This window comes from Falco rusticolus, chromosome 1 (assembly GCF_015220075.1).
Source record: "Falco rusticolus isolate bFalRus1 chromosome 1, bFalRus1.pri, whole genome shotgun sequence".
NCBI lineage: Eukaryota > Metazoa > Chordata > Aves > Falconiformes > Falconidae > Falco > Falco rusticolus.
Window position 1 is genome coordinate 6707944 of NC_051187.1, and position 12104 is coordinate 6720047.

General features: G+C 48.7%; 2 protein-coding genes and 1 long non-coding RNA gene across 3 annotated transcripts; 1 reads left to right on the forward strand and 2 right to left on the reverse strand.

The window, feature by feature from the left end:
* Positions 1–461: 461 nt before the first annotated feature.
* LOC119156704 (nucleoside diphosphate kinase) lies at positions 462–3513 on the reverse strand. The gene is made up of 5 exons (XM_037406913.1): positions 3442–3513; positions 3016–3148; positions 1969–2070; positions 1118–1230; positions 462–705 (listed from the first exon to the last, which is right to left on the reverse strand). Exons 2-5 carry the CDS (start codon positions 3142–3144, stop codon positions 588–590), a joined length of 462 nt encoding a protein of 153 aa, XP_037262810.1. The 5' UTR covers positions 3145–3148; positions 3442–3513; the 3' UTR covers positions 462–587.
* Positions 3514–4929: 1416 nt separating this feature from the next.
* On the reverse strand, positions 4930–8970 carry LOC119156698 (nucleoside diphosphate kinase-like). The gene is made up of 5 exons (XM_037406899.1): positions 8841–8970; positions 8116–8248; positions 7476–7577; positions 6507–6619; positions 4930–6160 (listed from the first exon to the last, which is right to left on the reverse strand). Exons 2-5 carry the CDS (start codon positions 8242–8244, stop codon positions 6043–6045), a joined length of 462 nt encoding a protein of 153 aa, XP_037262796.1. The 5' UTR covers positions 8245–8248; positions 8841–8970; the 3' UTR covers positions 4930–6042.
* A 175-nt stretch (positions 8971–9145) lies between these two features.
* Positions 9146–11313, forward strand: LOC119148249. The gene is made up of 2 exons (XR_005104351.1): positions 9146–10704; positions 11013–11313. It is a non-coding gene; the product is annotated as an uncharacterized LOC119148249 (long non-coding RNA).
* The last annotated feature ends 791 nt before the right edge of the window (positions 11314–12104 follow it).

Consider the following 12104-nt stretch of genomic DNA (forward strand, 5'->3'; position numbering starts at 1 on the left):
AAAACGTTCAGGGTTTCATTTGTTGTTGGTAAGTAACAGTGTCTGCAGCTCAGTGCAAGGCAAGGTGTTTAGTCTGTGAAGGTAAGCGTTTACTAGAGGGCAGGATCTGCCCTCGGCTCTCATGAAGAATAGTTGTGTAGAGAGCAAAATTGTGTCAGGGTCTACCACCACCTGTTACTCAGTTCCACTGTGCTGGAAGTAGCTCACCCAGCCCCTCAGCCCTCCCTCTGCAAAGTCGCTTTTGCAATTGTTAAGTTTCACAGTAGCCTTCAGAGCAACTTTGCAGTGAACAAAAAACACTACGTTTTCATTCTGATCTGCCTGTACATAGATTGCGTTAACTCTCCCTGCTTATACAGGAAACAACTATATTTCCTAAGATGAAAATACTGAATAAGTAAAGTTACTTGAGTATCTGAAAGCAGTATTTGTTTTGTAGTGAATGCAACCACAACAAGTTAAGTTCATATTCATTTATTTGATGGCGCTGAAAATGACTAAGATAACCGTGGTGATAATTGCTCCCAGGTCAATAGCTGGAATGAGATGATGTGTTCAGAAGGCACAATTCACCGTGGAAACTCATTTCACTCATAGATCCAATCATGTGCACAAGATTTGAAGTCAACAAGCTCTGCAGGTTTGAACCACAGGTTGATCTCCTTCTGCGCGCTTTCTACAGAGTCGCTGCCGTGAATGATGTTTCTGTGGAAGGAGACAAACACATTGCTCTGTATAGAAACACATTTTCAGCAACCACGTAGTTCTCTATATGCAAAAACTTGGACGAAGCATCTAGAGCTGCAAGGCTACTGTTTTCAGGTACAGCGATGCTCCCCCTCTCCCTGCTAACTAAGCCTAGCAGACAGTGAGTAGGGCTACTTCACTACCACAGCCACTGCCACCGACTGATCTTACACAAAGCTCTGACGAGGAGCTGCATTTCAAAACAAGCCTCTTTTGTACCAAGCCATTTCCTTAAGTTGCCGATATAAATGGTGACCTGCAAATAAAATACCATCAGACTAGGATATCTACCAACAATTTTGACTTCCTAGAATAAAAGGCTAAAACCTCAATGGTGCTAATCTGAATTGATAACTAATAGAGCACAAACCTTCCTACTTGAATGCAGAAGTCACCACGGATGGTACCAGGCTTAGAGTCCGCCGGGTTTGTTTCCCCTAGCATTACTCTCCCCGTTTTAACCACGTTGAGTCCTTCCCATACCTTAAAGAAGAGACAAAACAAATCCTATTAATCCATGCTTATAGAAAACACCAAAGATTAATCTTTGCTAGTAACAGACTTAAACAAGAAACAAGGGCTCCAGCACTAAAAAAAAAAAAAAAAAAAACTGTCTAGCCAAGCATCTCTCTCAGGCCTGTGAAGATGACTAGGAAAAAACATTAACTTAAAGCGATTATAAAAAGGACTATAACTGTTGTCACTCCTGTAAAGGAGGTAGTTTACCAAGCTTCAGAGTCAACTGACATACAAGGCCAACTTCAAAACCTTTCTGCTGTGACAGGCTAAGGTCAGGCGCAGGCGCCCCTAGGCACATAGTCAAAACAGGAGGAGATGCCACCAGGTGAATTATATTGGTTTTGGAGGGGGTGGAAAAAAAAAAATTACACAGAAAAAAAGATGGGCTTCTGTGAGACAGCCCTAACCTTTTTTTTGCCTAAAACACACTATTCTTTGGTGCAGAAACTGGCTTACAGGAATTTTGCTTAATATGTATTAAGCATTTTAATAGGCACTTTATAAATGCGCACTTTAGTTCTTGTTAAAACGCAGTAACTTTTCTTGATTGTCTTCATTTTAATTTGGTTTTCTTTTGCCACTACCAGAACTGGGTAGTTTTAAGTGTTTTTGTAACAGTACCTGTGAAGACTTAAAATTTATTTTCAGAGCAAGACAAATATACCCAAGGAAGTAGTCTTCAGGTAAAACCAAGGCACTTACCATGGCCACAATGGGTCCAGAGTTCATATATTTCACCAAACCTGGGTAGAACGGTCGGTCTTTCAGGTCAATATAATGTTGTTTGAGAAGGTCTTCAGAAGCCTTTAAGAGGGCAGATGTCACATTACATGTCACTTTCAAAATACCATACCGCAAAAGGTGTCGCTGTAAGGGTACAGCATCAGCGACTGGATCCACCAGCCGCGCATGTTCCCGACAGGCGCTGCAGCGCTCTCCTGGGCTTTGATTAGAGTCCCCGGTGTGAAATCAAAGGAGCACGTGACACCCGCCTTGTGTGGTGCAAGGAGCTGCCCACGCGATTTCACTGCGCGGCAGCGATCCCCACCTGAGGGGCAGCTGCTGCCCCCACCGCCCTCAGCCAGGGCATTTCAGGTCCCTGCACTGAGCCATCCAGGCAAATCCTGGTTCCTGGTGCCCCCCCCGGGGCAGGACCCATCGCAGTGGCAGAGGCGACGTCAAGGTGCCAGGGGGCAACCCCGAGGTGCCTAAGGAGGGGGAAAGGGGGGGGACACCCCGAGGTGCCTGGGGGGGAGGGGACAGACACGGGGGGGAGGACACCCCGAGGTGCCTGGGGGGGAGGGGACGGACACGGGGGGGGGGGACACCCCAAGGTGCCTGGGGGGGAGGGGACGGACACGGGGGGGGGGGGACACCCCGAGGTGCCTGGGGGGGAGGGGACGGACACGGGGGGGGGGGACACCCCGAGGTGCCTGGGGGGGAGGGGACGGACACGGGGGGGGGGGGGGGACACCCCGAGGTGCCTGGGGGGGAGGGGACGGACACGGGGGGGGGGGACACCCCGAGGTGCCTGGGGGGGAGGGGACGGACACGGGGGGGGGACACACACCCCGAGGTGCCTGGGGACGACGACGACGACACGGGGGGGGGGGGGGGGGGGCGGAACGGACACGGGGGGGGGGGGGGGGGGGACGGACACGGGGCGGGGACACCCCGAGGTGCCGGGGGGGGACCGAAAGGGGGGGCACACCCCGAGGTGCCGGGGGGGGGGGTAGTTCCGGCACTCACGTGCACGAGCTTCATGGCCACCAGGCGGAAGCCCTTCTGCTCGAACCGCTTGATGATCTCCCCCACCAGCCCCCGCTGGACGCCGTCGGGTTTGATGGCGATGAAGGTGCGCTCGGCGTTGGCCGCCATGGCGCTGCGGGGCACGGGGACGGGCGGGCTCAGGCGCGGCACCGCCCCTCCCCCGCCGCCGCCGCCGCCGCCTCAAGGTCGGAAGGAGCCGGCGCCCGCCCCGCCCCGCCCGCGTGGCACCGGGCTCGCGTGTGCGCCCCCCCGACCGCGGCCCGCTCCCGCCGCTCGCCCAGGCCAGGCCCGCAGCCCCCGGTGCTGAGGCGGCGCGGCCCAGCGCCCCCCCCGGCCCGGCAACGCCTCCCCGCCCGAAGCGGCGCGGGGCGCAGCGCGGCGGCCCCAGCCCGGCCCCCCCCTCACCTCGCCGGAGCTGCCGCCCGCGCCGCGCCCGCCGGAGAAAGAGAAGGAGGAAGCGGGCGCGCGCCGGATGCCCCGCCCTGCGCAGGGGAGGGGCCGCGCGCCCTGCGCCGCTTGGGGGCGGGGCCGGCCGGGCCGGGGGCGCGCTTGGGCGCCAGCGCTGCGGGACGGGCCGGTCGGCGCCGCAGCCCTTCCCCCCGCACCGGCTGGGGTCCGCTGCCCTCCCCCCGCACCGGCTGGGACCCCCGCGCTCCCCCCGCACCGGCGGGACCCGCTGCGCTCCCCCCGCACGGCTGGGCCCCCCCGCACTGGCCGGGCCGGTGGCAGTTGATGGCCGGTGGCAGCTGCCGCCCCCGCCCGCCCGGGGGCCGCCCCGGGGGTTATTCCCGTCCAGTCGCGGCGGCGGGCCCGCAGGCCTTCCCACAGCGGAGATTTAAGTACGCTCAGTCGTTATTTGATTTACTACACATTCAGGCGTTATTTGATTTATTGATTTGATTTATTACACGGTCATTATTTGATTTACTCCGCGGCGCTCGCTTTGCTGCCCCAGAGACCCCCCGCGCTGCCCGCTGCTGGCTGCCACCGCCGGCCTGGCCGCTGCTGCGATCGGTAACCCGGGGAAGTTACCGGCGATTCTGTCGCGATATGGGAGGATGAAGCTGCGGAGCGTCAAACAGCAGCTGTAAAACTCCACGGCCCTTGGAGCCATGTCACCACGAGAACCGGGAAGAGCATTGTTACACTGATGGTTGCTGCTTGACCCTTCGCTAATCCACAAAACACCTTTCCAGTGCCCTCCCTGAGCTGGTTACCATCGTGCGCCACCGCGGCACAGGTAGTACCACCAAAATACCCTTTGTAGGACCTACACAGCCTCTGGTGACGGGCCACTTGCGACTAGAGAAACTGGCCACGCTCCTCGGGCACCCCAGATGCGCAGAGCATGACGTTCCTCTGCGAGGCAGCTGGCCTCCACCTCCTCTCGGTCTCGACACGTTAGAAATGCTCATCGGTAGCTTTCTGACAACCCCCACGTCTCCAGATAACCCACATTTCTCTTATTTTGTAGTAAGCAAACCAAGAACAAGACATCTCAAGTAATCCTCCAAGCAAAAACGGAACTGGAGGCTACTCATCTGGTGCACAGGTTTGTCACGTATTCCCTTTTCTCTAACAACCTTTAACTTAATTATTTGTCTTCTATAACACTGAATATTTTCAGAAGAGAATCTAAGAAGCCTCCGTATAGTTTGGTTGTTCGGGAATTTGTTCCCTCTTCTTAGACTCATTAATTAGGTCAATATAATGAAAATTTCCTTTTATTTCACTTAAGAAACAGCAAATGTTTTATTTTGTACCATCCCTTTTTAGGAGTTAGATATCTTCATAAAGTGTCATAAATATTGAATGCAACAGTCATTGCACAGGTTACCATTTGAAACAAGAACTCACTGTAGGAAAAAAAATCTAGGAGTTTGAACAACGGAATTCATGAAACTTTTGCTTTTAATGAATACAATGTCGCAGGTAAATAAATACATAATAGTGACCCCAACACATTTCTTGTTCCTCATCCAGTACAGCTGGCGAGTATTTGTAGATAAAGCTTCTGCAAGAGGCTGATCATTTTCCCTGATAGAGGCAGGCAGCTCTGCTGAAATACATTTAGCATTATTATGACCGTATGCCTTTACGTGATTAAATAAATATATAAAAATGATGCTACAGTCACTTCTGAAATACCTTATCCCAAACAGCTTGCTTTGTAGTGCCAGCTATTGAGGAAGGAACACAAATGACAGCATCGTGAAATTATCAGCTGCAGTTGGTAAAGCAAACACCACTCTGATGTTGCTCTGTGCAACTGCTGCAGTGAAGTGGCTGAAGGTAGATCTCTGTTATCCATCCTCACATTAATCTTCTTTTCACATAAAACGACATTTCAGAAAGTCTGTCCTATTAATCCTTCCTTAAAAAGCCAAATAAATCCAGGGCGAGGGGGTGGGGGGGGAAGCAAGCTGAAACAGTGTCAATCTAGAGGCAAGTTCTCGTTATTTTAATCAAGGCTGTGCTCTGGGTGCAGGCACGGCGCATTCTGGAGACAGGAATAAGCTTTTTTCTGCAGCCATACTGGGTGTGGGGATTCACTTGACATAAAGTTCAATCCTCAATATTTGGGCATACTATCAATATTTTTGTGTACCACCAATTGTCCCCTAACATTTTAACAAAGTTAATTGACACTGAGCCATTTGCGTATTTATTTACCAAATCAATTCTTACTAAATTTTATTCTATTTACTAAAGTACCCTCTTGGACTATGGAACGTTTCAGGAAAATATATGCCTTGTATCCTCTCTGTTTTAATCTCACATCTCTCACTCCCAGAAGCAGCTTTCTAAAAGTACAGTTCTGTCTCTAACTTGACATCTTTTCAACCAAAGGAGCAGCAAACGCTCGCTATATTTACTATTTACGACAGAACAATCTCACAGATTTCTGAGACAGGTTTCTACCAGTTTCTATGAAGGGCTTTGAAACAGCTAGAGGCTAGCGGCTGTTTACAGACAGTAAGGATACCAGAAGGTATAGGCTCAGTTTCAGTCATAGATCCACTCATGAGCACAGCTTCTGTAATCGACCAGCTCTTCAGGAGTGAACCACAAATTGACCTCTGTCTCAGCACTTTCTACAGAATCACTTCCATGAATGATGTTCCTAGGAAAAGAAAAATTGGATATAAAAGTAATATAATCCTCCAACTCAAAGGAAAGCAAGCCTCTTTTCTTTTCTTTTTTGAAGTGGTCTCTATTACAGAGAAGTTTTAAGTAACTGTAAAGTAGTAATAGGCTTAGAGTATGCAGCCACAGTTTTGCTCATAATTTTTGTTAATGGGGAAGACCACGACTCGATTTCCATCTTTAGATCGTAACATTACGTGGGCAGAGGGAACAGCAGCTCCATGCATAAGATAGAGAGGGATGGAGCACAGTTCCTATATATACCATGTCACACCACTGGACATTTAGTCTCTTTGGATGATATCGATAGGTTCAAAACTTACCTTCCAATCTGAACGCAGAGGTCACCACGAATAGTGCCAGGCTTTGAATCAAATGGATTAGTTTCCCCCAGCATCACCCTTCCAGTCTTAACCACATTGAGACCTTCCCACACCTTAATAAAAAATAAAATCCATTGAGATAATTAAATCTTAGCAGTAGATAAAGTAGCAAGAGTAAATTATACCTTCCAGAACTACACAATGCTGTCCATGGCACGTATCACCATCCAAATATTCGTAACAGCAGGAGATATTTTTTCTCCAAATTTTCTGGCAGATTCTTGAAGCATCTGCTGAAGTTCCCCCCTTCTGCACAATACCTCTCCAAGATGGGAAGAGAACAATCTTAAATCTCAATATGATAAACAGCCTTACAAAGCTGTCTGCTTATTTAAGATCTAGACCTCCGGCTCAACTATTTCACAAATACACTTTCAAGGAAAAAAAGAGGAAAACCCTTGTAATGAAGCTAGACTGAAAAAGATTTTCAATCTTTCAGTAAATAGCTCCACTATTTTACTTTACTATATAGTAAATAGCTCCACTATTTTACAAATACACTTTCAAGGAAAAAAAAAAAAAAAAAAAGAGAAAAACCCTTCTAATGAAGCTAGACTGAAAAAGATTTTTGATCTTATAGTAAAAATACTCTACCATCATTTTTCAGCTTGCTTAACACATGGCATTTCATAGTGGGGGTTTTTGTGTGGGTTCACTGTTCCTCATGGTCCCAGCTTTGGTTCCCCCGTTACCCCTGCCCTCTTCCTCAACATACTGGCTCAAAGGAGAGAAAGATTATGAAAAAAGATTAAAGAAAAAGGAGTTAACAGCGTGTCTTCCTAATTACAATATTTGAATCTAGGTTTTTAAGTCCTTTTAAACAAGTCAACTAGAATTCCACAGGTAACACAACCTTACTGCAGGGAAGACCATCGGTCTATTTTTCTTGGCTGCATCTGAAGGACTCACCATAGCTACAACAGGTCCAGAGTGCATGTACTGCACCAGCCCATCATAGAACGGCCGGTCTTTCAGGTCAATGTAGTGTTCTCTCAGAAGGTCTTCGGAGGCCTGCATTAAAAACCAACCAACCCCACAAAAAAAGCTTACTGTAAGACCTTAAGAGCATACTGAAATCACACAGATTAACCACAGCGCGCTGTTAATCCTAAAACTTGCACGCACTTGGAAATTCAGTGTTTCTAGCATCTTCCTAGAAGTACTTTTTGGTCGATATGAATTTGACCGATTTGCTTTAACCACAGCTGAGCTTAGAAAAGTGGGTTTTGCCAATGTAGACAGCATATGTGACCCCAGTATTTGATGAAGATACTCAGAGATATTTATTAGGTATAGGTTGCACCTAAAAAAATATTCTCTTCAGACTAAGGACATCAGGTTACTAAAATTAGCATGCTTAGTGTGTCTAAAGCATTTAGCCGGAGCTGGGAACTGGGAACTTTTCCAAAAGTATCCAAAATACTCAGAGCCTTCTCAGAATTTCAGGTTGAATGGTTCTGAAGGCTATGTTTGTCATTATAGCATGAGGCTGTGTTTTAAGGCTGGGGTTGGCACGAATCGGGAGGCGCACAACGGAAGGGAAGCTTACGTGAATTAACTTCATGGCCACCAGTTTGAATCCTTTCTGCTCAAACCGCTTGATGATTTCTCCCACCAGTCCCCGCTGGACTCCGTCAGGCTTGATGGCGATGAAGGTGCGCTCGGCGATAGAAGCCATCGTCCTAATGAGGAAGGGGAATAAAATTCATTCTGCCAGGATCAGCGGGCAAGTGCAATCACAGCCCCATATCACGTGTAATATCAGCTATTATCATAATTAAATCGGCTACATCCGAAGGTCATTAACCGATGCTCGGTGCCGATTTGATAAATCAATCGCTGTAGGTGGGTTTTCACAAGTGCTACAATAGCAAGTTTAAAAACAGTGCGCCACATAGAGAAGGAAGCAATTAGCAAATATTTAAATGAGAAAAGCTGTAAAGGGAGTGGAGGGGAAGGACAGGCACAGACGCATCCCCGAGCGCAGCGTGGGGGGCTGCTGCCCCCAATTTAGGGCGAGGGAGGTCGAATAAATCCAGATGCAGAATTTTCACCCGCAACCCGGTGTGAGGGGCCCGGGGGCCGTGACCGCGTTTTGCTGCGGGAAGCGGGGGCGGCGCGCCCGGGGGGGCTGCTCGGGCCGCCGGCGGGCGCTGCCCCGGGGGCCGTGCGGGGCGCTGGGATAGGCCGGGCTGCGGCCCCTGCCCGCTTCCCCCAGCAACCGGGGGTGCCCGGCCCGCCGCCCCGGCCCCCCGGCCCCGCGCCCCGTCTCACCTGCTGGCGGCCCCGGCTGCGTCTGGCGGCCCGAGGCGGCCGCTGCCCGCCCCGTCGCGGCTTAAGCCCTAAGCCGCCGCCGCGGGGCCGCCCGGTTGCCATGGCGACGACGCGGCCTCCCGCCTGCAGGGGGCGCTGCGCGCTGCGGCCGGTCCCGAGCACCACAGCGCTGCCCGGGGGTGCCGTCCGCGCCCCCACAGCCCGCACCCCACATCCCGCACCCCCACTGCCCGCACCCCCACTGCCCGCACCCCACAGCCCGCACCCCCACAGTGACTGATATTCGCTTTTCCAGCGAATAGGCAAACTCAATTTTTTTATTTAGGAAAAGGCACATACAATTTTTGTAATAAAAATCTCATTATCGTGCTGGTCTGCTTTGACTTTCCCCTTTCAAGACATCAGTTTTGGTGACAACCTCCTTCGACACTCACCGCTCAGCTGCTCGGCCTTGGGCATTTCATTCCCTGAGGATAAAACTTCTGGACGCCCAAGCTCTCCCGTTCTCAGCGTGTCCTGCTGAGAGGAATTCTGTGCTTGTCCTGGCTTTTCCTGGGCTCTGCTCCCTGCCTCTTCTTGATAGCAAAATAATGTAGGTTTCACTTCCCTCTGGGCAGGATTTAGCTGCTGCTTAACAGCTTAAGTTCCCCTTTTTAATAGTTCGGATTTCCTTCCTTGGGATCCCTTTTCTTCACAACCATCCCTCACACATCCATGTCTTACTCGTAGTTCTGGTGGGAGGATCCAGATCTGACATCAGCATCTATTCAAACCACCCGTTTACTTTTTATCTATCTATCTATCTATCTATCTATCTATTTATTTATTTATTTTTACTTATTTATTCAGGGGTCCTTTTTACCCCAGGTATGATCATACCACCATGTACTTGTTTTTCCAGGATCTCTGATTTAATGAAAGATGTTTTAAAAAGCACAGCATTGTACATTCCAGCAAGTCCTCCTTGAAGTTATTTTGGATTTAGAATTTCTGAGTGTTCTTCTGATAATGTCCCTCCACTATATTCTGTTCCTTCCATACACCTTTATTTAAGATGCTTCATACCACTAAAACAAACTCTCATGCTGTAATCATCACCAAGGCAAAATAATATTGAAGATTAACAAAAGGTCTCTAGAAACAGGATGTTTCGAAAAATATTCATTTAAAATCAGCCACAGGACATCTATTTACAGCCTGGTTAAAACTACAACATTTAATGATTAAAGCTTAGGACTGGCCATAAGGTGGGCAAAGCAAATAGTGCTTTACAGAGCATAGGTCAGCTCCCTGTTCTTTGCCAAGTCTTTTAACTTCATTAAGGGTCATCCTTGTCACTTTTGAGATTAACCCATGATTAGCCACGCATGTTGTGCATTACATAGTACATGAAACGCCGCAGAAGTATTTTTCTTATTTTTACTGTAAAAATCAGCAGCTTTTTTTGCTGGTTGAAAATTCTACCAGAATTACTGAATTACATTGAAAACTAGATGTTTACCTAAAATGCAAAGAGTTAGACAGTCTGGACAAAAAGTTTCCTAAAAACGGACTGATCATGGGAAGAGAAGGTAAAGACCTTCAAAATCTTTGGTGAGTGAAGTAAATACTATTACTGAGCTCAAGCCATTTACACATTACTTAAAACCACTAGACATTTTTCAAACAGCCTTGAAGCAAAAGGCTTTGGTGAATGCCTCCAGCCTTCAGGACTCAAACACAGCTCCTCGCTTTGCTGCTTTGGCCCTGGCTTTACCCTGATCTCAGCTACCAGCCTCCATCTGTACCCCTTGAAACGTTTGCGGAGTTTTCGTCGGGACCCACGTTTTGTGCTCTGCACCTCTTGCTCCTTATAACCAGCCTCGTAAGTCTGCCGTGTTTTGTTGCTCGTGGCTATATGACTCTTCATTTAGCTAAGTGTTGCTATCGTTCATCTGCCTTTAGCTTGATTTCTGCTGCGCTTTAACATCTATGATTCTGTGATAGAATTAAGCTTTTACAAAAATTTCTCCTCTGGGTAAAGTCCCAGTTAAACTTTTCTCACCCCGTACCGATTTAAGGGTAATTTTCTTCCCTGGTAAATTGCAAATCAATTTATTTTCAAATAAACTGTTATCTAGGGACAGGGGATATAATTTTTCTTATTAACCAGAAAACTGATTTCTTTTTCAGGCAGTTATTTCCCCAAGAGTGTGAATCCATTTTACACTAGTAGTTACCACAGCCAGCTGCTGCCTTGAAGCTGCATAGACAATACTCTGAGGTTTCTTTGTGCTGTTTCATATGCTTGATTAGTTTACTAAATCTACAGGTCCCTTAATCGCCTGTGAAGCAACTAGGATATAATTCCATAACTTGTTCTATTTTTAATCCATCCCTGAGTTTCTGATCTCAAGCTGATTGCGAGGTGCACATCGTAAAATGTGATCTCAGTGGCGAGACTGTCAATAAAATACATTTCTACACCACTTCACCTTGGCTCCCAGGCAATTTTTCTATTTCTCATCTTTTTAAATACCTCATTTATCCACATCAGACCTCCACCCCCAGGTGACTAGAAATAAACCACGAGCACAAATGGCTTTCTGGACCTGGACTCATCAGTCTGACTGCGACTGTCGTGGCAGCAGCCTGCCTGTTCAATGATGGCCTCGCTCCAGCCGTGAAAGAAAACCACATCTATCCATTTTGCTAATGGAAACAGGATAAAATTAGCCTACCCTCAGAGACCCCTTCCCTTAAAGGCTGTCAGCAGACACCTTGACCCATTTTCGCCGTCTGGCAGAACGTGTCTTTTCAGCTAATGTATTTGTGCAATTCGCCATGTGTGATGGCAGGGACTGTGAAGCTGCAGAGGGAAAAGGCTGTCTGCTACGATGCAAGATGATCGGTGCTTCTATCCTCACAATCATCTGCCGTGCTTCGGAGCTGTCCTCGCGTTACGCAGTGTTACACGTGAAGAACGTGGTGAGGTCTGGGTTACAAGTCTGCTGCATCGGGTACAGCCTGCCAGCCTTGTCCTGGGAGCCGAACCCAGTTACCTCCCCACTTGGGCTCTTTGCAGCACTCCTACAAGATCTATTCACGCTCGGTAAAACCCCCACGGGTCGATAACCCCTGCCCCACAGGCTCTCAGCGCCTTCTGCAACGCAGGCAACTGAGGTGAATGGGAAACTGTGCATGACCTAGAGAGAGAAAGAAATTCTGAAAGACAGCATCCCTCAACACTCCTGCATCAAGTGGAGATGTTCATCTGTGGTAGAC